Raw genomic sequence first — 24,795 nt, 5'->3', positions numbered from 1 at the left:
AATTCTGCTATCATTTAAACTATCTTAAACCCTCTGAAATGAGTAAAGCAGCACAGAAGAAAATTGTGTGTTTTGTTTTCAGGGCATAGTTTTTTCTACAACTCAGGAAGCAGTTTTAAGTAGCAAAACTTGGTGTGATTTTAATATTGGGTTTCTGAAAACAGAAAAGAGAAAATAAGTACCACCACAGATTTTTCAATAAACTACTTACCAGCAAGAGTATTCCAAGTTAGTTATTTTGTGTGATTCTGTGAAGCTTCTTGGAAAAACTCATTTATAGAAATGGATCCCATTCTACAGGCTAAATGGAAAGTTAAATACCTAAAAGGACAATTTTTCTTCTTGTAAACTTGGCAAGGTGCCCATATTCTGTAAGAAAGAGTTGCAACTGGGTCTTTCTTGGCTGCATTAAGGATAAAATAGGATGATTTCTCTAGGTCACAACTTAGATTATGGAAATATGCAGACTTAATACTAGCTGGTATTATCATATACACTATTAAAGTAGCTAAGTTCGTATGTTAACCTTCAGAATGCCTTCTATAAACACTCTTTGCATTGCTATGAACTATGTATTAATAAGCACAGCCAAGACTTGGAATGAGTCAAGTTTTCTCAGTTCTGAACAATTACTTGTTAAAGACTGATCAATTTACTAAAAGAGAACAGAAAGCCTTAACGATGAGATAAATGTATACAACAAGTACAGGTAAAATGCATATTTAGTGTTTTTTTACTGTTTGTGGAAGTTGCATACACCCTTCATACAGGGTTTCAGCCATGGTGAAGAGACTGTGGATTCACAGGCCCACAAGTGACACAGCACTTGCACTCCTCCAGAGAAGACACTTCTTTTAAAGGCTGAGTTGATGTTATAGATCTCCTCTGCCATAACTTTAATGAGATAGAACCATGTGCTGAATACTTTTCAGCTTACAGAATGACCTTGGGCTCCACTTTTGTGGGAGCACAGAGGGGTTCTTTACATGCTTCCTTATACACAAGCATGAGACTGTGGACTGGGCATTGCTACTCTTACACAGCCCACGGTAACTATGCAAGAATAAACCCTGCATCAAAACCCCATGTTTAGTTTTGCTAGAACTACTCATCCACAAGTGAGCTGAAATAGCATGAAGAGTGGAAAAAGAATCTGATGGTGTGGTTTTGAGAAGAGAAGATATAGCATACTTTAAGCTATACCCTACCCAGGTTTGGCCTATATGTGGTGTATGGAGCAGAAGACATCTTATGCCAAAAATACTCTGTGTAGATGCTAAAAAAGCAAGGAAAATTTACTAAAGTTGCAAACTCAAATGTTTTGTAAATTCCACTTCATTCCCACGGTGAAATTCTCTTGTGTACAATTATAATTTACTAAGCTTACAGTTGTTACAAAAAAAAAAAAGGTTGTATTAAAGTGCCCAAATGAATTTCAAAGAGAAACATTTCCTGCATTTAGAAAAGAAGCTGCAGAAGAATCAAATTTTATAGGCAGTTTCCTTTTTCCTGACTCTTCCTTTGGGGTGCGTTAGTAGTTTACTTGTAAGAGCAACACCTAACAAACAGAGTATAAAATGGTTCCTCACAACTTCTTGTGTGTCATGGGCTTTCTTTAAATAGCATTTAAAACAGTCAACTGGCACAAATAGGCATCGCAACAGCTAGCCACGTGAGCATTACATTTTCACCTGTATACAATACAGTTTTAAAAAAGCTTTAATTTCATTTGCACTTGATAATCCTTGCTGGTCCCTTCCAACTCAGCATATTTCAAAGATAAGTTTTCAAAGATAACCATTTCAAAGATAAGTTTTACTGTTGAAAATTTATTTTTATTCTGAGCCTATTAGAAGCAAATTGTGAATAGTGTTTTATGGCTATAAAATACAAGTAAAAGCTCAAAGGGTGCTAGGACATGGGACTGGTGGGTCACGTACTCGGGTCTCTTTTGAGCATGAGGGAACCTACAACAGGTGTGAGGATGGTCTCAGGATGTAGGTGCAGAGGAAGGACAGAAAGAAGGTGACAGCAGATGTCTGCAGAGTGACAGATCCTGTTATAAACCAGTTCCTTCCAAGCGATGCTGCCACAAGCCATATTATCCTTATCCTTCCCACTCTCCCAAGACAAAACTAAACTGAAAGCCACAATACAGCTTTAACACACAGGATTTAATTTAAAGCAGCAATATTAAATTATCCTGCTGGATGAGGAACAACACTGTGTTTCCACAAGAGCTGCAAGATTAAGAATTCCAGATCAGGAACCAACCAGAATAATGTTAACACATTCGTAGCACAAGATTATCGAAAGATTCCGTGGACTCAGTAAGTGAGGGGACTACTACAGTTTGAAAGTCTGCTACCCCCTTCTCCCTGTTTGGATGACGGTGTTCCTGTCTCCTCTAAGCTCTGCTAAAAGATAGATGTGCCAGGGAATTTACTGGCAAAGCATCTGGGTAGATACTCTGAAAATTTCTCCTTTCAAGCATGCCCCAACTGGAGAAACACACTTTTCTCAAGTGTTTAATATGTAATTCCAGCTACTCTGTCCAAGAGACCTTAAAGGCCCTTAGCTCTACCTGTTATCCTTAAAAACCTCCTGTCTGCACATGATCAGATCAGGATTAAAATCCTGACATTGAATTTTACGCTTGGCTGCACTAAGATGCATTAACACAGTGAACTACTGACACAGTTAACTCTAAAACCTGAGCATGCAGGCATGAGGATCAAGGTTTTAAAAAAAATTAAGCACAAACTCCAGCTTGCCCTCACCTATTCCATGACGGCAGGTGCAGAATCCTGGCCACAGACGCTGACTCGGGACTATTCCCGGAGCTGTCGAGGCCTCAGCAAAGCAATCCACGGAGCTGCAGCTGCAGCACTCACTGTACACATGCAAACTAGGAACAAGCCCTAGCTTTGAGATGGTGTGAAAGAGTCCTGTTCAGTTTGGGTGCCACATCACAAAAGAAAAGTCCTTCCTGTCTGAAAGAGGAGCATTTAGACTCTTCTGATTGATGCTGGAGGAGTAGTTTCTCCTGCGGGCCCTTGATGAGCCTGGCTGCACTGCTAGCCTGCCTTGGAGTTTAACACTAAAGGGACTCATGTGAACAATGAATCTTCAGTGAGCTAACCAGGCTTTAATAATCCTTCAAGAGCAGCTAGCAATAACTGAGCTGCATAATAGCAAGTTGCCCAAAATGGGGTCATCATCATGCTGGAAACAGGGGCTCGTGTGTGTGAGAGAGACAATGATTACAGTATTTGATCATCAGCTTCGTTGTTCCAACTATTCTTGACCATAGTGTCTACTTCCAGACAATTCAGTGCATCCACACTGGGTAGCAGTCACCAGGAAAGCAAAATTTAACATAAACACTCTATGAATTTCTGAAAAACCCTGTTCTGCCAAAATTTTGTATATTTACATAACTTCTTAACTGTATGATATATGAAACACCAGATAGTATTCTAACTTCAAGTGCTTCAGGAAATACTCTGAAGAAAAAGTCAAAATCGGTATATTTTAATTTCTTATGGCATAAACTGCCTGTATAAACCAGGATTTGGAATTTAAAAATTCCTACTATTGTACATATCCTGTGTACATGCATATATACCAACACAGGTAAATAAAATATTTAAATTAGGTTTGAATACAAATGTGTATAAATGTATATAAATAGGTACCATAATAGAAACAGTATAAATAACATCACTCTATGCTGACCTACAATTTTATTCTACATCTTTTACCATAGTTAACACTGATCTTTAAGAAACCCTTGTCAATAATTTAATATTTAAATAGTATATTTTAGCATTAAAATGGCAAAATACAGGGGTTAATTTAGTCTTTTGTCTCACACGTACAAATCCACTGAAGCAGGGATAATAATGAACAGTATTGGGCCCTAAAAAGTTCTAATTTGACACTAATCAGTAATAAAAGGCAATGCAAACTTGTGTTAAACTGATTACACCCATATAGCAATATCTGTATAATGGCTTTAGCTGCTTAGCAACAAAGGTACAAGAATACCAGATAAAATGGATTATAAGCTCTGATTAGTCCCAGATGAATGTAACAGTGGCAAGTCAGGTTAATTTGCACTGTATATCATAAATGACACTCCTCTGAGATATAATGGCAGAAGACATTTAATATTTTTTCATACATGAAATATACATGAAAGAAATAAGACTCTATTTAACCATACCAATATCAGTTTTGGTCACATACTACAAGGATTCTTCCTAAATTAACTTAGAAAACATGACTTGGAGAATGAAGGTTAATGTTTTTATGGGTGGCATAAGTCTGATTATTCACCTCTGATAACTGACTTTGTCTACCCTTCATTTAACTACTTGTTTCCTCTAAAAGAAATAGCTATAATGTTGACTAAGTGTCCTTCACAAGTTCTGGAGCTCTTATCATTCAACAGGAACATTTTTGTGCACTAAAAATACTCTACTACATCTGTGGAACATAGTGTTATGAAAAGAGAAGGTGAGCACTATTTTCAAATTTATCTGATTTTACAAAGTTGGATTAAAAAAATAAAATAGCAGATGTTAAAAACAGCAGCTCTCTAGTCTTCTAATTTTATACTGAATTATCATAATAAAGCTTTCATTGCCTTAAATAATTTAAACCCAATTTTGTTTCTTAAGTATTTATTAGGATAATTCATTATAAATTATAGGGTGTGCACATACATGTGTATGCATCTTATAGGGTAGAGGTCTAGAAAATTTTAAGTACTTATGAAGAAATTGACAGGGGTGTAGGAGGAATTAAATGAAGCTACTTATATTTTCTAGAGCTTTCCATAAAAAGCACTTTAATTCTCATAGTTCAGAAACATCCAACTGAGTGAAGACAAGGATGTCTTTAGAGAAAACATGTTTAGAAACATTTAAATCCCCTTTGTCAGCCACCTGACTGAAGCATTGTCAATAAAACCTCATGTTGATACTGTTCCATAGTTGATCCCCGAGGCAGGATATGAGCTTGGAGGGAAGAGGACACTGAAGAGGGGAACTGGGCAGCATCAGATTACTGTCAGGTAAGATACTCCTTACTGAAAAACCAAGGGACCAACACACAGAAAAAACAGAAGATATGAGGAAGAGTGGAAACAAAATTAAACCTTGAAAATGCCGTGCGTTTTCTCAGTACCTTTATTGAGAAAGTAATGCAATGAAGCCCTGAATAAAGCAAAGATGATGATCAGCAAAGGTCAGTTGCTACAAAGATGCTGTACCCTGCATGCTCGGCCTTGGGCAGGTTTTGCCAAACACAGAACACAGCATTCATCGTTCATATTCCTACTGAGAGACCACAGGCAAAACACCACTCAGACCTCTGAACATGCTGACAAACACAATGACCATACCCTGGCAAAACAAGAAGGAAAATGCTGTCATAGTGTAAGAGTGTTGAAAAATACTGTCCAAGAATGTCACCGTTTTACAAGATATGCTGCACTAAAAGAGTTAAGTACCTTCCACATAAAAATCCAGTTCAACTGCGGCCCTGCCTGTAGATTTTACCTTCTTTCTGATGTGTGGGACTTTGCAGAGCTCATTCCTTAAACTATTGCAGATAAAACTTCCTGTATCAGCTTTATACACTTTATCCCAAGCTTTGGAACTCTCCCAACTTCCAGATCAGTGAAGAATATTTCAAAACTATTCCTGAAGTACAGTACTAAAATATATATTTTTTTAAAGACATCTAAGATGTTGATAAGGGCAGGAGGGCGGTGGTGGCTCATTTTTTTTATGGGCTTAAAGCAAATTGGTTCGATCAAAGTTTGCTTTTGCATTAAGCAGGAACAAGAGAAATATCAGAGTATTTCTTTCAAGTAAGAAATCTAGATGGAATTGTTAAAAGAAATTAGATATATATGGCTAAAAACTCACTAGTGTACAATATATATAAGTGTTAGGCATTATTTGGTACAGTTTCTGAATTCCAAAGTAATTTAAAATATTATCCCTTACTTGTTGTGATACTAATAGAGTCATTCAGTAAATGACACTAATGAAAAGTCTGCTTCATGTAAAAAAATAAATAATACTTAAATGTACTTACTGTAAAAAGCATATTAGGCAACTTTTCTGCAGTGTTTTCAGCTGATTACTGAAGGAAAACACTGCAGCATATAAAGTCAAACTTCTTCATCTGCATTTTTGTGGAAGAGGAACAAAGTAAGTAATCTCATTACATAAAGACAACCTCCAAGTGCTTTGACAATGAATATTGAGTCAACCTTCACATTAAGTCAGGGTGTATACGACAAATATGCTCTTACTTGAAATGTAAAATTTAATTCCAGCATGATCACTTCAGGGACCAGTTCTGCTACATACAGCTGCCATGCCATGGCACACAACAGCAGTGTAAGTAACTATAAACTACTGTGAAACACACTTAAAACATATTGTACTACAGCCTTTGTGTCAATGAAGCTATTTAAACCACAGAATATGTTCATTCAAGCAAGTTTTTTTACCTGTTTTTCTACTGAACCTGAGAAAATCATTCAGTGACTAATTTACTTGGTACATTTTCATTTGTTACCATTCATAAAAAATGTGTACTTTTAGCAGATGTATTGCTTTTGCTTTTTCATATGTTTTGGTGTTTGGTATTTTTGTTACTTTAGAAAGAATTCTTTGCAAATTGTCCATAGGATATTCTCAAGAAAACCCTTGAATTTTTCAACTATGGATTTTTGTGTAGTTTTGATTGTTAAGAGACACTGGCCTACAACTTGTAACTATAAACACTATAAACCACTTCAGTATGAGTTCCTCTGAGCTCAAGAAAAGCCACAAGCTGCAGTTACTCTCTGTTATGAGATCTGGGAAGAGAGAAGGCAGTGAGCAGAACTTCTGAGTATCTTTGATGAATGGCTTTGGAGAGCAGGGAGGAAGGCAGAAAGCATGGTACAAAATAGAGAACAGCAGGCCAAAAATACGAAAGAAAAGGAATCTCCAGGAAATCAGAAGAGTAGCAGAAGAATCTTCTGTCATAATTAACTTAATGTTCTACTGATCTTTACCAATGTTATGACATATGATTCACATCAGGCTGCTGATATATTTATTTACACTCCAAGGAGTGCACACAGTCCTGAAAGTCCCTTTCTGTTCACAGAGTTTACACCTCACCCCACTACCATCTTTTAATCACTTCTTTCATCTGAAAAGCATGGTTAATTCTACTTATAAATTTTAAAATAATATGTTAAAACATTTTAAGAGTATGTTCACACATATAATAAAACTCTGTATGTTAAACACCTTCTACAGACATACACGCCTTCCTGGGCCACTGCTTTGTGCCAACTTCAAAGCATATAAAATGCTAGCATATTTTCACTATTTTAAGAACTGTATAAACCTATTAATTGTTTGCTGTTTCTATATTCAAACCACTATAATCTTGATCCTACTAGCCATTTTCCTATGGTTGTCCCACTGTGCTATTCATCTCTCCTGATAATTTTGCTAGAAGATCTTCTAGTCATTGCTTTTCTGCAAATCTACACACAAGTATTGCACACTGGATGCTAAAAACATTTGGACTTAATTTAACAAATGATACACCCTATTAATGTACCAAAGAAACAGAAAATAGAACCTCAGTAGGCACCATTTTTGTGTATTTTATGCATGTGGGTTTTTAAAATTTTTTAACTCATTTACTGCCATCTCCTGGTACTTACAAGGTATAGTAGTTAAGCTTTTCAACAGCAGCCAATACTCCTCTAAAATACAATTGAAGTACCAAAAAACTTACGAGGAATATTTTCAAAATATTGCTGTACTTTTTATGTTGTTTTCTTTCAGTCTGGAAATAATCAGTGTTATTCCTTGGGCAGAAACTGGTAAAAGACTCATGCAGCTTACCTTTGTCTGGAAGCAGCAGTAAAGTTGTGTTAAATAGGGATGTTTCCGTGCTAATGCCAGAATTCTCTTTTCTGTCATTGTACAGTCTACATCATCATCTTGAAGTATGACATCTTTCTTCAAGACTTTCACTGCATATACTTCATCTTTTCCTTTTAGCTCAGCTAACATTACCTAAACCAAAGAAAAATTCTCTTTACGTATGAACAACAGATGCCATAAATGCAGGGCTTCATATGGGTTTGACTGCACCGAAAATAGAAAGACAGTTACATACTTGCCTAAATTAAGCTGCAATTTATAAAATTAAAATTAAAGTACTGTAATTTTAGAAGCTTATACCTCTAGTATTCTTTAAATTTGAAACAGAGAGTATCTGTTCTGTTTGTTAGTTAAGTATCATAATGAGTACCTATTAATGAGGTCTCAAAAACTAAACAAGGAAGGAAGTTGATATAAAACAGAAATTTATTTACCACTTTTATCTCCCACTTCTGGTAGTGAGATTTAAGTGTGATGGACTTTGTATACAATCCCAAGTTACCATTCCAGCTCCTTTCAAGTTGTTGATTTTAACTACTACTATTGTTTAAGGTTCAGGCCCTATATTCTGTTTAAGGTCAGTTCTGGCTTGGAGCCAGGATAATCTTCAGAGAAAGGATTAGAAAACAGGGACACAAAAGCATGTTCCCCTGCATGTGAAGTTCCCGTAACATCAAAGAAGGAAGAGTGTATTTCTGAATCAGATTCATATTTCAGTGCACATCTTTGATTACATGGTGCACAACAGTGTGGAAAGAAAACCTATAAGGCCTATAAACACAGCAATGCCCCTTCCACCCTCACCAACTCCCTATTAGGGGAACTCTGGTGAGTTACATCTCTGCTGCTTACGCTGTATTTTGGGCAGCTAAGCCCTGTCATATCTGAGTGGAAATACTTCAGTTCTCTTCCTCCAGCACTGAACACACCCTCTGAGGAAAACTAAGTACATAAAATGTTCTGTGAAATAAGTAAACTTGAACTGGGAATTACCAAGAAAGTAAATTAACCCCACAACATTATATCTGACCTGATTTTTCCCGCTTGACCACAAGCAATTTTGTTGAACAATATGTATGTAAGTATGTGTGTCTTCATCAGCCGTATCCCAAAATAATGAAGCACTGACATTTTGTTTCAAATGGCTTAACCGGAGTGAACAAAGTGAGCTAAAGTACAGACAAGGCCAGCTCACAAGGAGACTGATACTTCTGATTAGTTGGGTAAAAGAAAACCCCCTAAGCTGGAAGCACTTGAATTGAATGTCAATATGAACACTTCCAAATCAGTGTAGTCAAAACCATCCCTGAGCAATAGCTTAAAAAAAAGAAAAAAGAAAAAAAGAAGGGGGGGGGGGAAAGCTACCCACCTTTCCAAAGCTGCCTTTTCCTAAAACTTTGATGAAGTTGAACTCTTCAAGACCTATTCGCTTGCTCTGGGCCTGTTTGACCTCCCCATTCTCACCATTCTCCCCAGGTTTGTTAAGCTGGTTGTCTGCTGATGTTGTAGCTGTTGCTCTGTGCTCCTCTCCCCGATTGTCAAAAGATAATGCTTTCCTAATGTTGTTTTCCAGCTCTTTGATTTCTGTGGAAATGTGAGGAAAAGTTAGTTTCGACCAACTGTCAGAAAACCAGCCTGATAGTCTGTATCAGTGTGGGAAGGGACATTCATCATCTCTGAATGCTGTGTTTAAGAGCATTCTGTGGTTAAGAGTACATATTTAGCAAACTGCTTCTCCACCTTACAGTAATCAGCCAAACCCCTTCTCTAACAGGAAGGGTGGCCTTTTAAAATGAACTTAAGAAAATGACATATCCAAAACTTGAAAGATAAGTTAGAATAGTAGCCAAATAGTTGTTCTAGTGACTTTGGGTGTTCCTGTACCACAGAGAAGTACTTTGTTTTGAATATCCCTATCTTCCTGTAGCACTTACTCATCTTCCTGCTTAAGTATTTTAGAGCTGCGTCTCCAAAGGTTCAAAGGACAGTTGGGCGTCCCAGTCCTTGAAGTCAACATGAATGGAGCATCTTATTCAGCTCCAGCTGTTATCAGATGCCTGCCAATAAAGTGTTTGACCACTTCCTAGTGCTGCTTCAAGCAGCAATTGTGTAGATCTGCTAAATGGTTCTGAAGGTTTCTCAGTATTAAATACAGAGAGTCTTGGTGACTAACAGTCCTCAGGGTCTGTCCTGAGCTCTGCATGGTACTTCTGCCTGATGGCCTTGGAAGCAACAACTTTACTGCACAGCCATAAAGTTCAAACTAAAGAGAGAATTTAAACAAATTCTTGGTTCTTATTTTAAACAAAATAGCAGATATTTTTAAAAATCATGATTTTATGAAAAAAATGTTTTGCGAAACCAAAAGGTTGACAAATTTTAATCAGTTCTGTAATCAGAGATCACAGATTTCTAATTTTTAAGAACAATTCTATCAAACTCAAGAAATGCTGCTGACATACACATTCTGTCAATCAGCTACTCAGCTCAATGAAATCAGGTCATATCAGTGAATATTAAAATGCCTGTGTCCAAATCTATGCATAAAATAAATTGTTGAATGGAAACATGGTTTTAAGAAGCTTCTGGAGACCACATGGACATGCTAGCAGAGCATGTCTGGATGGAAGTTTTTATTATTACAAATGTTCAACATGGAATTACAAGGAGTCAATTTTATCTCAAAAACTTATTAACAGATGGGTTTTCAGGTAAATAAAGGCTCTCTCAAGTTCTGTGTTACTATTTAAAACATTTTCCAGTCTTACAACAAAATATATAAACTACTTCCATAAATATATTTTGTTGACAAGGACCCAGACTTAAACATATCTTAAGACTGTTTTATAATTTTCCCTTTAAAAGCAATCTAATTTTACAGATTTAAATTAAATGAGAAGCAGCCCTTTTTTAAAAATATTTTACAGTTCATAACTTTAAATGCTTCAATTTCTGGTGGTAACTGCTTTATTAATTTGTTTTTATAGAGGCTTATGATCATAGATTTTTTTTTTACTCCAGGAAAATGTATGACAAAATAGGTTAGATAGAAAATAAAAATATTTGTTTGACCTTGATCACATGGAGATGTTGGTGCTGACTTCGATCTATCTTCTTCTGATGATGCGCATCCCGGAACTGGTGCTTGAGTCTCTGCACCTGCAATTAGCTAAGAACAATTCCAAAAGGGGTGATCTTCTTCTGCCATGAGGAAATTTAATTCAACAACTTTAGTTCAAAATAAAAGTATGAAGGAAAGTGAAGATCTTCTACCCCTGTGGATTCTCACTGGCAGAACCTCAGCCATGCAGTAGATGGCATCACATGAAATGGAAGCCATAATACAAAGAGAGAAAACACAGTCAACTGAAAGAAAAACAGGTTCTTAAGACAATATAAATGTAGTGTATGTACCCAGTGAGTGGGAAAGTTTTGAGAAGCCACTGTGAGTCTGTAAATTCATCCAGTAAATACATTTAACTACAACATGTATCAGCAAGCACTGCAAACTACCTCATGCAGTAGCAACATGACAACACCTTTTTCCAGGATTGTCAGATCTATTCATCCTCGAGTTTCCTACATTTCTGTAACATTTTAAAACAGTGTCCAGGGGATCCCAGTGTGCAACAAGCAGGAAAATGAACAGAAGCAACTGTCAATGTCTAAAGAAATTATAGCTCAAATTGCCTCTTACTGTGAGACCAATGGGTCTGTTGTGACAACCATGCAAACAGAGATACAAAGTGTGGTCCCATTCTCATTCAGGATACAGATCATCACTCAGCTGTAAGTCCATTGGTTTTGGATGTACTTGGGGTGACCTATGCTTTTTATTTCTAGAACAGCCTGATTATTCCTATAGAAGGCATGATAACTCCAGAATGGTCATTTGGCAAACATCTCATCTTCATGAGAATCAGCACATTGCTTGTTTGTCAACATTTACAACACTATGGAGGGAGTAGTGCTGTCTACCAATCAATCAGTCAATTACTCAATGCCAATTCTGAGTCATAACAGGCATTTATGTTTTTAACTGTTGCCAGACATTGTCTGTCTGTCAAATTCCTTCCTCAAAATGCTTCCAGAAGTTATAGACTCTAGATCTGCAATGTTGTACCAGGTCAAAATAAATTTCATATCAAAGTTCAGAATAGATGATTTACACTTACGAAACAAAACTTGAAGTCTTAGGTCTGTACTGACATATAAAAAAATTACTGTGCAAGTTGAGTAGGATTGAATTTCAACTAAAAAAGTTACAATACTGTCATACTTCTCTGATTTTTTTTAATGTGGCAATAGATAGTAAAATTACCTTTTTCCTCCTTTGCCCACTATTAGTGATCTTATCTGGAGTGACTCCAAGATCTGCAAGAACTTTAGCTATGCCTCTAGCATCCACTCCACAGTTTGGTGCCACATTTGTTTCACAGCGTCGATGTACATTCATCTTGCAAACTGCAATGAAATACAAAGTAATACAGTAAACAAACTAAATACTGTCTTGGCATGCATTTGCCTTACCTAAATCAGATCTTATTGGACCTATCAATAACTTCCTCAAATAAATACAATCTCAGTAGGAAAACACTTAGCTGGATTTGAAGGTAATATGCTTCAATGCTAATATAAAGTTATTAACCTGATTTTTTTTCTTCTATATGACAATGTAGAGTTGTATTTTCATACAGTGCCCAGGACAGACACAAGAATAAATGAAACTATTGAATCATCCTGTAACTCTTGAATTAATTTGAATTAGAAGAAAAGTCCTTCAGATCTTGGATTTTAACTGTCCACTATGGGAAGAACAATATTAAATCCTTATGCATTTATTGCTTCTTACACTATTTTACTGAAGTAGATTAGCTTGTAATGTAGGCAGCCATAAAACTTGACAGCACTTTAAGTTTTAATAAAAATTAATGGTTAAACACCTACTTTATTTAGATGGCAATTGTGTTACTAAGCTCTTTCCACTAAATCTCCTGAAATAATTATATTATTATGAGGAGAAAAAAATGGTTACTTTGCTTGCAAATTATGGGGCAGAGGCAAGAACATAGCTCCATTAAAACTCGTGAAGTGTGGATTTGTTAGGAGCAGATGACATTTTATCTGATACTTCAGTGCCCTCTTGTGGATCAAGGCATAAAAAGAACACAGCTACAAATGTGATTAAATCCTAGATTAATATTCAATTGTTCAAATGTCTCTATTTTTTAGAGAAAAGGAAATTATAAAAATATGCATTTATAAAGTTACATTTAATTATATTTTTCATCAACAAAGCTTTCGTTGCACAGTCCCTAAAGAAAAAAACCACATTTGCCTCTGAGACTATACCCAGGCACTGAATCTGACCATAACCATGCTCTTCAGAAAGCTGGTGACTTTCCTTTTAAATTATGTTTCAGCTCACAAGAAGAGCAAAAAGAAATAGCTAAACATGTTTTTTTCAGTGAATGTATATTCAGTGACAAAACCTTGGCAGTAAGTAAAATGTTTGAGCTAGGATCCATAAAAGTGGACACTGAGGAGCCAAGCTGCTTGAAATAGCAGGACAACTTTCTTCAGCCCAACTTCATGAATATATTTTGTAAAAAGATGCACAGGAATAACCAGTGAAAAAAAATTTGAAGAAGAACAAATCTCTGTTATAGGCTCCTCATTGTGTTAATAACTATACAGGACAAGGAAGTACATCTCTGAAGAAGGGAGTCACTCAGCACTTGTTAAAGAGAGAAAACCAAGCACAGAAAATGACCTTTTCAGTTCAGGCAAGTTCTAGATTTCACGCAGAGAACACTGCATAGTGTATTTTTATAGGCAATAATTTCATGAACATGGAGAAAGCAACAGAGTCTCTGTACTATTGTTTCTATGCATCTGCTACACAGTATGAGAAATAGCAGTTAAGACCAAATGAACAGTATGGTACTTGAATTAGAATATGAAAGGGAACTCATGTATGCCCAGATTAGGTAGAGAGATACTATAGCTCTGGTAAAAAAAAAAAAAAAAAAAATCAAAGAGTAAAAAATACCAGATTCAATTGAAAATCTTTACTGAATGCATCTCCACCATAATTAAGACAGCATTTGAGTAAAATCTTCAACAGCTGCAAAGTAATAGCATTTAGAGCCTAACATTTCCTCACTGAACCAAGGGAAGGTTTGAACTTCAGAAGCCTCACTGTGTATAACTTGGCTGTGAAAGAAATTTCTTCTTTCCCTTGCTGCTCAGCAAACTTGTGATGTGAAACATCAGGTCTGACCTTTATCTATACTTATGTGTCATCCTAAATACTGCAAAGGATGTGTATTTTTATATATAATGTATTTATATGTGTAGCCCCATGTTTCTGCTGTTGAGAAGTGTACACAACATGATTTTTGTATTTATGAAGATAGACCTATTCATTCCTAAGGCATAACAAAATGAAAATGCTTATCATTCCACTAGGCACTACTTCCTAAGAACATGATAATAATTTCCTTCATTACATAATTTCCTTCCACCTACAAATGGAAGCATTTTATTAACTATTTCTAAAATATTACTTTGCTTTACAATTGTTCATACTCTTTTCTCACCCATATTCTTTTGTCACCCATTACACAGATCTGCTTGAAACAATGAGATATGGAACATTTTGGACAACTAAAATGAAACAAGTGTACTTTCCAGCCATATTTTCACTTATAGATCCTGTACGGAGTATATAGTCCTTAAGTGGCAGAACATACTCAATATTTTCTTTTCTGGACTAGAGGAGCTAAGCAGACCATCGAAAAGGATGATTTAGCTGGGTATCAGAATACCTCATTCTGGCCATGGGCACACAGGACTGGTTCTACTCTAACCAATACAAAGCAGCAATTTTTGAAAATAGTATTAAAGGGAAAAGTAGCTGGAATATTGATGTTTAAAAAGTTTAACAAACCTGAAAACACCAAAGGCATATAAACTGAAGGTATGTAAATTGTCCTGCTCATAATTTTCTGTTAACTTCTATTATCCTGTGTGGCAATAACCCTATACAGGAGTGAGTGCAAAATGCGTTCCTTAATGCCTGACTTCTGCATCTGTTACAGGCTGGTGCTGCCAACAGGGTAAGGACAGTGTTTTAACCATGATGGAAATCCTTACACTGCTCCACTACTTATCTTCTGTTTATTTCTGTACCTGCTGATATAGTGACTTGAAGTCTTTCCAAGTCTACAAGTCAACTCACAAAGAAAAAGAAAAGCTCTGAAGTGGTGCCTTACCTTTGCATTGTAAACCTTGTCTCAAAAGACCCCAGAGCAATGAACCACAGTGGTCACAGAAGGTGGGCACTTTGTAATTGTGAATGCTGAACTTGTGAGGCATGTTGACACTGAAACGCTGGGATCCCACTTGCTGAAAAAGGACAGTACAGCATATTTCATTTTAATTAATTTATTTTCAATTGGTATATGCTGAGGCCCTGTTGCATTTTGAAGCCACACAGAATTCAAAAGAGATTAAATAGATCAGTGCTCAGATGATGACCATTGCATTAGATACACTCCAACTCCAGAATTATTTTCACTACTTTATCTGGGGAAAAGAGGGGGTAGGGCTGCTGTTGTCCAAGAGATAAAGACTTAAGTCTACTTCCTAGTACTTTTGGGAACAACAAATACATAGCTATCAGGAAAGATCTCAATGTGGAAGGCAAGGAAGTCACTCCCAATTGTTTTAGGAACACGAGGCCAAACTAATACAGGACTAGAAAAAGAAATATATCATAAACGCTTTACCTTTTCATATCCCACTCTTCTTTGGATTATGAAAATGGCAATGATAATGTTGTGTTCAGGAATTCCAAGGTATGATTACTTACTAATTAAAGGATGTCATTGGTAAGTTCTCAGAGTGGCCATTGCACTGCAGGAGATTTATTTTTATGTTTTTCCTTCCCCTTTCTATTACCGCTGGCTTTTCTCCAGTGATCTAGTACCCCTTCTAAACAATGAGACTATCAGCAAAGTATGCAAGCCCCACCAGTCTGGAGCCTGGGAATATAAACCTGCACAAGATTTTGTATATTCCTGTGAGTACTACACAAAACCAACACTAGCCCAACACAGTGCTTTATCACAATTGTATGCATGTGATCACATTTTGGATGTTAAATACTGGTTGTGGACCAGATATTGGAGAATGGTCCCAGTAAGGAAAATGCTAGTGACTTGCACAGAAAAAATGAGATAATGAGTGCCTCAGTCAAATTCATGCTGAAGTCTAAAGGATAGATTACAACTGCCCTGTTACACACAACTCCAATACATAACTTAAAGGTAGGCTTTTTCAATCCTATGAATGTAGGTTTTTAACAAATAAAATTATGAAATGTAGTTTTTTTTCTGTGGCCAAGGAACTATGATCACACAAAACCACCTCACCTAAGCCTGTGGTGAAAGACAACAGGCCCTTGCTGTTGCACAAAACAACAGGAGAGTAAGCATACATTTACTTTTCTATTGAAGTACAAACCAGAAACTTCTGTGTAAGAAAAAGCATTCACTGTTTATACTATAGGGCTCGAACTATTTAAAAAAACCCCAAAACATTACTACATTTTGACAGTTTGGATGTAGCTTTTGTTGAGGTGAGACTTTGGCAAGCAAATTCTGGTCAGTTGTCTATGTTGGTGTCACCTAAGTATCCCAGCTCTCTTATCAGCTGCTGATGGCTCAGCCACACAAAATGCAGCCAGGGGAATGAGAGATCCCAGCCTGCTTCTTCTGAATTAAACTGACAAGAATTGTATCAACTCAGAAATGGAGGGAGAATGTTAAAAGTGAAAAGGAGTAGAAATAGCTCTCTGAAACTTTAAGCTCAGGTGTTACAAGAAAATAAACCAATTAGAAATAATTTTCTGCATGATAATTCCCATGTAAATAAAACTGTGATAGCAATCTATCATTCCAAAGTAAATGCTACACCACAATATGACCAGAAGGGCACAAAAAAATCTTGATTAAACAGAGATGATACTATTTTGAACTGATCAAAGACTGCATTTTATACAAAAAAAGTAATTTATAAACATTTACCTCATCATGAGTTTCCTGTTTTTTTAAGCCAGCACACTTCGTTATTATGAGTTCATGGCATCTCTTGTGAACTACACAAGTGCAAACTAGAACGACAAAAACATAAAAGTATGAGATTTTATGAATTTTAAAGCCTGATCTCAGAAGACTAGAATCACTGGGACTTGAAAGTGTGCAAGTGACTGGTGGTGATCTGGTGTGTCCTATTAAATAAGTTGGTTTATAAAAACAGAAGATAATGGACTTTCAAAAGACCAAAGAATTTTAAGATAACTAAAGCATATCTGCCAAACATCTCATCTGTAAAACGACAAATTACCTTCTGAAATGTTAACCACAATTTTCCTCGATTTTTATATATGTGATTTGTTTATCTGAAGTCCATGATCTCCACATTACATGAGACACAACAGCAAAAACACTTCCTGTTTAAAGAGCTTTCAAAGGAAAACAGATATGAAGATAACTCATTGTAAAAATGAAAATAATAGAAAAAAAGAAGGCAAATATTCTTTCAGTAACACATTAACCTAAATTTATAGCAGTAAAAGGTTTCAGGAGGCAAAAATGTTTTGCCAATATACATCCTGATTACTTAATCAATGAATAATGTTTGCAGATATGACAGATAAGAAAAACAATTACTAGGTCTATCATACTGTAAAATTCAAGGTCATTAAACAAAGTAAAAACCCTCATAAGTGAAGTAATGAATTTTACTTTCTCCAGTATTGGTTATTGTTGTAAGAAAAAAAAAAAGATCAGAAGTCAAGGTACTTCTCCAGATACCTCTGTCTGTTAATACAGTAATTGTTATTACAGCTCTATAAAAATGGCATTTACTTATTTACTATGAGATTTGATACAGTAATTCTTATTATAACATGTAAAGCTCTATTAAAAGATGGCATTTACTTATTTACAATGAGATTTCATCCAGTCTTTTGTAACTGAAAAACCATCACTAACTTGATGGTTTCTAATTGTTAGATGAGAATTAAGTACTAACACATCATTCCAAGAAGCGATTGCATAAAGAAGTAGGAGTACAAGAAATTGAGTTGAAAAATGGGAGATGAAAATGAAGCACTTCTGTAGTCTTCACTATAACCTTCTCTAATGATGACCTCTATAATTATCTCATCTATTTAAACTACAGTCTTTGCAATTACCTGGAATTTTTAGACACAGAATCTTAAGCAGAATAAAGAGCTCTCAATTTTAAAAAGCAAGACTTGAAAAAAGAAGAAGCCAAGATCCACAGATATGGTTCCCTAGATGAATACACATGAAGATATATCTGGGATCTGAAGTTCATGGCTGTTAGCTGAGTTCCTACTTCATATATGATGCTTAAGATTTGAAAAAAATTACTGTGACTTAGTGCAAAGATTAGATACTTGTTGAGACAAACTTATTCTGATCATCATGCGCTAAATTCTTAGCATGATACATATATAATGCTTGATAAAAATATCTTATTATTTATATAACATAATAAATATATTTAAACTGTCCTTATGTTGAATTTCTCTTACCTTGACATTGATATCCCTGTTTTCCTATTACACCCCTGAAAAACAATAAAGGGTTTTAGAAAATGAAGAGGAAATATTTTAAACATTTTAAAACATCCTTTACTGAATGTGCACATGTTTAAAGAAAAGCTTTTCATAACCAATCATCTGATAATTGTATGCCTAGACTGAGATCTGTTTGAAGTAGGAACATTTCAGGTGCTGAGAGGTAACAGGAAGGATTAGAGACCATGAAGGCAGTCAGAAGTACAGACAGATTTACAACAGTGGAACAGACAAAGCCAAAGGGTGGACGGAAAGGGGACAAAATGGTAAATCATAACCAAGCAGACCTCTAAATAGACAGATTGCATCTGTCAATATTTCTTGAAATCACCTTAGCCAACATAAAGCATAACCCTCATGCACTTTTTAGAGAAATGCAGTTGAGTTCATGTATATTTCACATCATTTTACATTAAGAAAGACTGATTCATTACACACTCCTAAAAAATATTTGCTGTCAGTCACATCAGATCTTATGTGTAAATCAGTATCTCTAGGTCACATCAGGAGTGACTGAAAAACAACTAAAAACTGAATGCCTCCACCACTTCTCCCTGAAAACTGAAAATACTCAAAATAATGTAAATAATTTCTAAAAGGGAGTTCTTGGTGTACATTGTAATAATAAAGACCCTGTACACTATGTACCAAAATGTGTGTCATTAGACATATAATATACCTATATTCCATGAACTTCAGTAGGATGTAAAGGAGCTTTGCATTTCTTAGAAGAAAGACGGTAATTCTCAATCATGTAACAAAGAATTCTGTCACTATGACAAAATGTAAAAGTCTAATATTAAGTCTAAATATACACTTAGGTCTTGCATAATACTAAACTGGCTGTCTACATAGAATTTAGTGCACATTAGAAATATGGAACTCTGTGGCTCAAAGGAGAAGAACACCAAATACAACCCATTCTAATATTTGCGATGGAGGTTTAACAGCATTCTGTTATCATCTGTTGACAGGTTAATGTCAAAATAATGTCAGTGAAACAGTCAGGTATGCTAACACCCCGACTCAAAGTTGCAAAGGAAGCAAAGCCAGAGTTGCTCCGTACCATATGAAGTCTCTGCAGTGCGAGCAGTATGTTGGCTGTCTAAGGTAGGTGGCCATGAACTTGTGTCCATTAACCTGGTGCACCCTGCGCCGCACGGCACCCTGGCGCTTCCTGGGGCGCATCCGCTCCCGGAACACTCGCTCCTCATTGTCCTTGGGGGCTGAAACACAGGGAAAAAAAAAAGAACTGGCTGTCACAGACGCAAGTCTGGGGAAACTCAAATGCTACTCATAGGTACATATTCTTCAACTATAAAAATAATCCCCTGTGCCCAGCAGTGCAAAATAACTTCCTTAAGTTTTGTGTAATTTTTATTCATTTTTAGCATCAATTATCAGAGAGCAAAGGTTTTCATTGCTTCGTACAGGAACTTCTAGATCTTCTTAAGCTTCATCTGTAAATTCATGCTAAATTGGGAATAAGTCCTCTACACTTTATCATTATCAAGCACACTGACAACCTCTTAACAGTAATTATACAGTTAGATTCTCCTAACAGATTAGATTCTCACCTCACTTGATCTCCAGGAGAAGAAAAAGATCCAAACATCCCCATGTCCCTGTCCATTCAGAAAGTGCTGATACAAGTGCAAGAAAGCTGAGTAAAAATATGTATTATCAAGCAGAACAAAATATTCCATCCAGAACTGACTACTTAGAAGAATTCCTGATTAAGATCTGAGCTTCAGGCTCTAATAACCCACTTTGATACTAATACGTGCTCAGCAAAATATTCAAGGGAAGGAAGTTGTTTTTAATCAATTCCTATTCCAATTGTACATGAGATTTAATGTTAGAGGAAGTATAAAATGAACTTGATATAACTCAGTGAAAACACTTGGAAAAAAATTCTTCAGAGTGCATTGGGTCTTTTTCTTATGGATTTTTTTTTAAATATAACTAACACCATCATAATATTTTGTATGCATTAAGCAAAAGCTGAGGATGAATTAATAATGAAGAACAGTTCACAACTGTTAATGAAAAACAGATTTTACAAACATTCCCTAAGCCACTCATGCCTTGGCAAACTAGACTATAAGACTTGGAGAGGACCATATTCAGTCATCCATTGCCAACTGAATCTATGCACTCAATACTTTGGGGCATATAATACTTTGATCGGTAGTTAATACTTGTCATTCTTTGAATTTCAGCTACTGTGAATCATTACAAGGGCCTAAAAATACCAACTTTGGTCTAGCTGCAAGCTTTTCTGTACAGGACTGGGTTGTCCAAGAAACAGTACAGTACCTAATAACAACACATAGAAAATTCAAAGTGTGAGAACAACTCGATGTATTAAAACTCTCAAATTCTTTTAAAAACATTAGAATAAATCCTGGTTTTGAGAGTTTTAAATATAAAAGGTATCAATCAAAGAATTTCTAGAAGATTATCTTAAACCAGTGGATGGACATCTTGGGAAAAAAAACAGAGCACAGATGAACAAATGGAGATCAAGGTCTTTCACTGCAGAGCAAGGCTAAACTCCTTAACACCAGCACAGAAGAGCCTAAGCTCCATACTCATTAATGTTGTACAAACACTTCATGCTCGGAGTCGGTTTTCACCCTAAGATGACACATCTGTGGATGGCCAGAGTGGCACTCCTTTTTTATTCTGAAGTGAGCTCTCAGTAAATAAACACTGCCTCGGTACACAAAGCTACCCCTTTTATTTATGCTGAAGAAAAACCAAAAAGCAATGGTTGTAGGTTGCCTTTCAATAAAGAGATGAGAAATACCAGACAGTTTATTTTTATGTTGTCAAGTAAAACTCTAGTGTCCAATAAATATCACAGCTCCTTAAGAAAAAGACTGTCGTCCACAAAGAACATGTAACATATAGTTGAAAAGCCAATAAAAGATTCATTTCTTCAGCTTCTTGAATGATTTACTGACTTTACAAAACTGCTGGAAATCTTTTAAAAGCTATTAGATAAAATAATTCTATAGTAACATACATCTGCTCTTTTGGTTATCATACAGATTGTAGACTTTGCAACAGTATGCACAACCTGGATGTGAGAAAGTTAAAATTCAACTCTTCTGGAAAGGTTTCCCCCCAAAAATCCTACTCTTCTGGAAAGGTTTCCCAAAAAATTATGTGCTTACATAAAATAAACAAGATGGTCTAACAGTGCACAATACACATTTGACAGGATAATCAGTCTACAACACTGTTTTTCTCATTTTTTTCATCTTAGATGCAATTCTTTACAGATAAAGCACCTGTAATATTACAGAGCATGCAAAATCCTCTTCTTGTTTTAGCCACATAAAAGCAGTATCATGACACTGGGGTTTTTTTGTTTGCTTGCTTTGTTTATACCAACAAAGTTTTAAAATTACTTTCACTGCATTAGTTTCAATCCTATATTTAATTATTTAATGAAATTCCATTTTTTCTCCTTCTAATACTTACAGTGTAAATAAAATAATGAAACAGTATTCTTTTCAGAAATGCACTGATTTGAAAACAGATAGAAGCAATGCATCTGAAAGTATCAGATTAAATGGCAGACCTCGATTATCAAAAATCACTTCCACACTAACAGCATCGCTGTGTGTGAGAAGGATCCTCTAATTGTAGTTAGAAAATATAGTTTTCTTGGTCTGTCTTGGATAATGCTGGAGGTCCATTAGCCAGTTTCTTTCAAATAGTCTCTGCTGTCAGTCTGCTATTCCCCTTTTGTCATTAGAGTCTGGCACTTGGCCAAATCCATGCACCTTGCCCTGCTTTAGAGTGGAAGTGCACAGGTGAACTGCACATTTGGGAACACTGGCTCTGCCTGCACCTCACCTCTCATCACACCCTGCATGCGATCCCCACCTCGGCAGCAGGACTCCTTTAGAGGGCTCAGAGCAGCATAGAATCCCACATTCATGGAATCTTTAAGACTGGAAAAGATCTAAGATCTCTCGGTCCAACCACTAACCCAGCACTGCCAAGGCCACCACTAAACTTGGAATCCTGGATGCTGCAAATTTTAAACTTTCTGTGCTTAAAGGCACAGACCCACAAGAGAGCACTGCATTTTACCTGAGTTTGTGGAACAGGCTTCTGAAATTGATTAATAGCACTGAGATTCCTTGGTTAGAACTGTGTAATATCACAGGGTGGAAAACTTAAGAGTTTGGGATTTTAGAATATAGAAATAAATATGAAGCAAGATGGAGGTTTTAGGGCAGAGGCAGGTTGTTCTTCTTTACCTTCTTTCTTCTGCTTCATGGGTTTGGGAGATGTTTTGTGACTGAACAGAAAAGACTGCATTGCAGGCTTTGAGGGATCAGTTATCGGGTGAAAAGGGAAAATAATCTAGTTGTCCTTTCTTAATTGGAGAGTTTAGTTTCAAAAGACCTTGTAACAAGAATTAGTTGGCCATTTTGCTAATGAAAAAGCTGCTGAACTCATGGTAGTGAGACTGTAACACAGATAAGAAATAATAAACTCCTGAGTCCAAACATGAAATACCATCTCAAGTGCTTTCAATCCCAACCTCAAGAAACCAATACTAAACCATGTCCCTAACTGCTACATCTACATGTCATTTAAATATCTCCAAGGATGGTGACTTCCCCAGGCAGCCTGTTCTAATGCTTACTACACAATTTGTTAAGAAATTTTTCCAATCTAGACCTTCCCTGGTACAACTAGATAGCATTTCCTCTTCTATCAATTGTTATTTGGGAGAAGAGACCACCTCCCACATCACTCCACCCTCCTAGAAAGGTCTCTTCTCATGCTCCTTTTCTTTAGCCTAAAGAAGCATCTGACATTACAGTGCATGACGGACCACTGGATGACAGAACATGAGCCTTTCATCACAGCAGATGAAGTCACAAGAGAAATTAGCTCACCCACAAGCTTAACATTGACTTCAACTTAACATTAAGTTCAGTCACTTGTTCACTGTGACCCTATATAAACATATAAGCAGTGCTTTCCCACAGTCCCCAAGCAAAACACTGCCACATCTTGTGTAAGACCATATTTTAGGAAAAACTCCTTACTGAAAAGGTGGTCAGGCATTGACACAGGCAACCCATGATGTGGTGGAGTCACCATTCCTGGAAGCATTCAAAAAACGTGTGCATATGGCACTTAAGTACATGGTTCAGTGCTGAACATGGAGGTGCTGGGTTAGCAGGCAGACTTGATGACCTCAAAGGTCTTTGCCAACCTTAACAATCCTGTGATTCACACTGATGTTTTGGGCCACATAAAATCAGGCAGGAACTGTCCCAGGTGACTCAGAAGCAGATGATCACATCTGTTCTGGCTCATACCCAGGGTTGTGAACCACTTATTTCTAGCAGAACTCACAATAGTCTATATTTAATTTAAAATGCATTTATCTCATACTGAACAGCCATGCTAGAGATGTTAATTTATCTGTCTGAAGACACCTACTTTGGAAGGGAGCTACACTGCTCTCCCCAAATATCTCTCATCATTTACAAGCAGGAAAGCAAAGATTAGTAAATGCTAGCAGAAAGAAGGGAGTATTTGGGAAAACCCCCAACATCTGTACAATACAGACATCTAGTGTTTTCAATGCATTATTTGAAAATACTAGCATCCCAAACAAAATTGACCTTTTAAATATATTTCTACAAGTCTTATGGAGGTATTAATTAGGTTCTAGAAAATACCATTAGAATACTGCATACTGTGCATGGCATTTCTATTCCATGAGTTAAAATTAAGTTAATTTTTCATAGTCAGAATATTAGCAAGTTTCATTATAAGCCATTTCTTCTCATGGTATTTCTACTAAATAGTCACAGAAGGTTATAGTTTCCTCAGTAAAGGCTGTTTCTTTATGTAATGTATATTCTGTTCCTTGTTTTGGTTTTGAGTCCTTCTGTACTATTCAGTTTATCCTTTTTAAATGCATTTATTACACTTTATTTTCAAAAGATGGAGTAAGAAATGATGACAATTTCCAAGTGTTCATGGAGAATGCTGTTGATGGACCACATTGAGTTTAGGCTTCATATGATGGTACTTGAGAACTGGCAAATTTAGAACTAATTTTATTTCAAAACCATAGCCAGTAATGCCACTACTTCT

The 24,795-nt window shown here is 36.2% G+C and overlaps 1 protein-coding gene across 2 annotated transcripts in view; it reads right to left on the bottom strand.

Annotated features, from left to right (window-relative positions):
* The window catches only part of PRKCE (protein kinase C epsilon), a 287,758-nt gene that overhangs the window by 94,685 nt on the left and 168,278 nt on the right, over positions 1–24,795 (bottom strand). For both annotated transcript variants that reach the window (XM_031504268.2, XM_031504267.2), the window contains exons 3-10: positions 19,718–19,877; positions 18,607–18,641; positions 17,069–17,154; positions 15,254–15,386; positions 12,298–12,440; positions 11,049–11,145; positions 9,346–9,560; positions 7,935–8,108 (exon numbers count right to left, since the gene is read on the bottom strand). In XM_031504268.2, coding sequence (XP_031360128.1) covers positions 7,935–8,108; positions 9,346–9,560; positions 11,049–11,145; positions 12,298–12,440; positions 15,254–15,386; positions 17,069–17,154; positions 18,607–18,641; positions 19,718–19,877 — 1,043 coding nt within the window. The remainder of the gene's footprint in view (positions 1–7,934; positions 8,109–9,345; positions 9,561–11,048; positions 11,146–12,297; positions 12,441–15,253; positions 15,387–17,068; positions 17,155–18,606; positions 18,642–19,717; positions 19,878–24,795) is intronic.

The sequence above is a fragment of the Lonchura striata genome, chromosome 3 (genome assembly GCF_046129695.1).
Source record: "Lonchura striata isolate bLonStr1 chromosome 3, bLonStr1.mat, whole genome shotgun sequence".
Lineage (NCBI taxonomy): Eukaryota > Metazoa > Chordata > Aves > Passeriformes > Estrildidae > Lonchura > Lonchura striata.
This window is presented reverse-complemented; position numbering and strand designations above follow the sequence as displayed.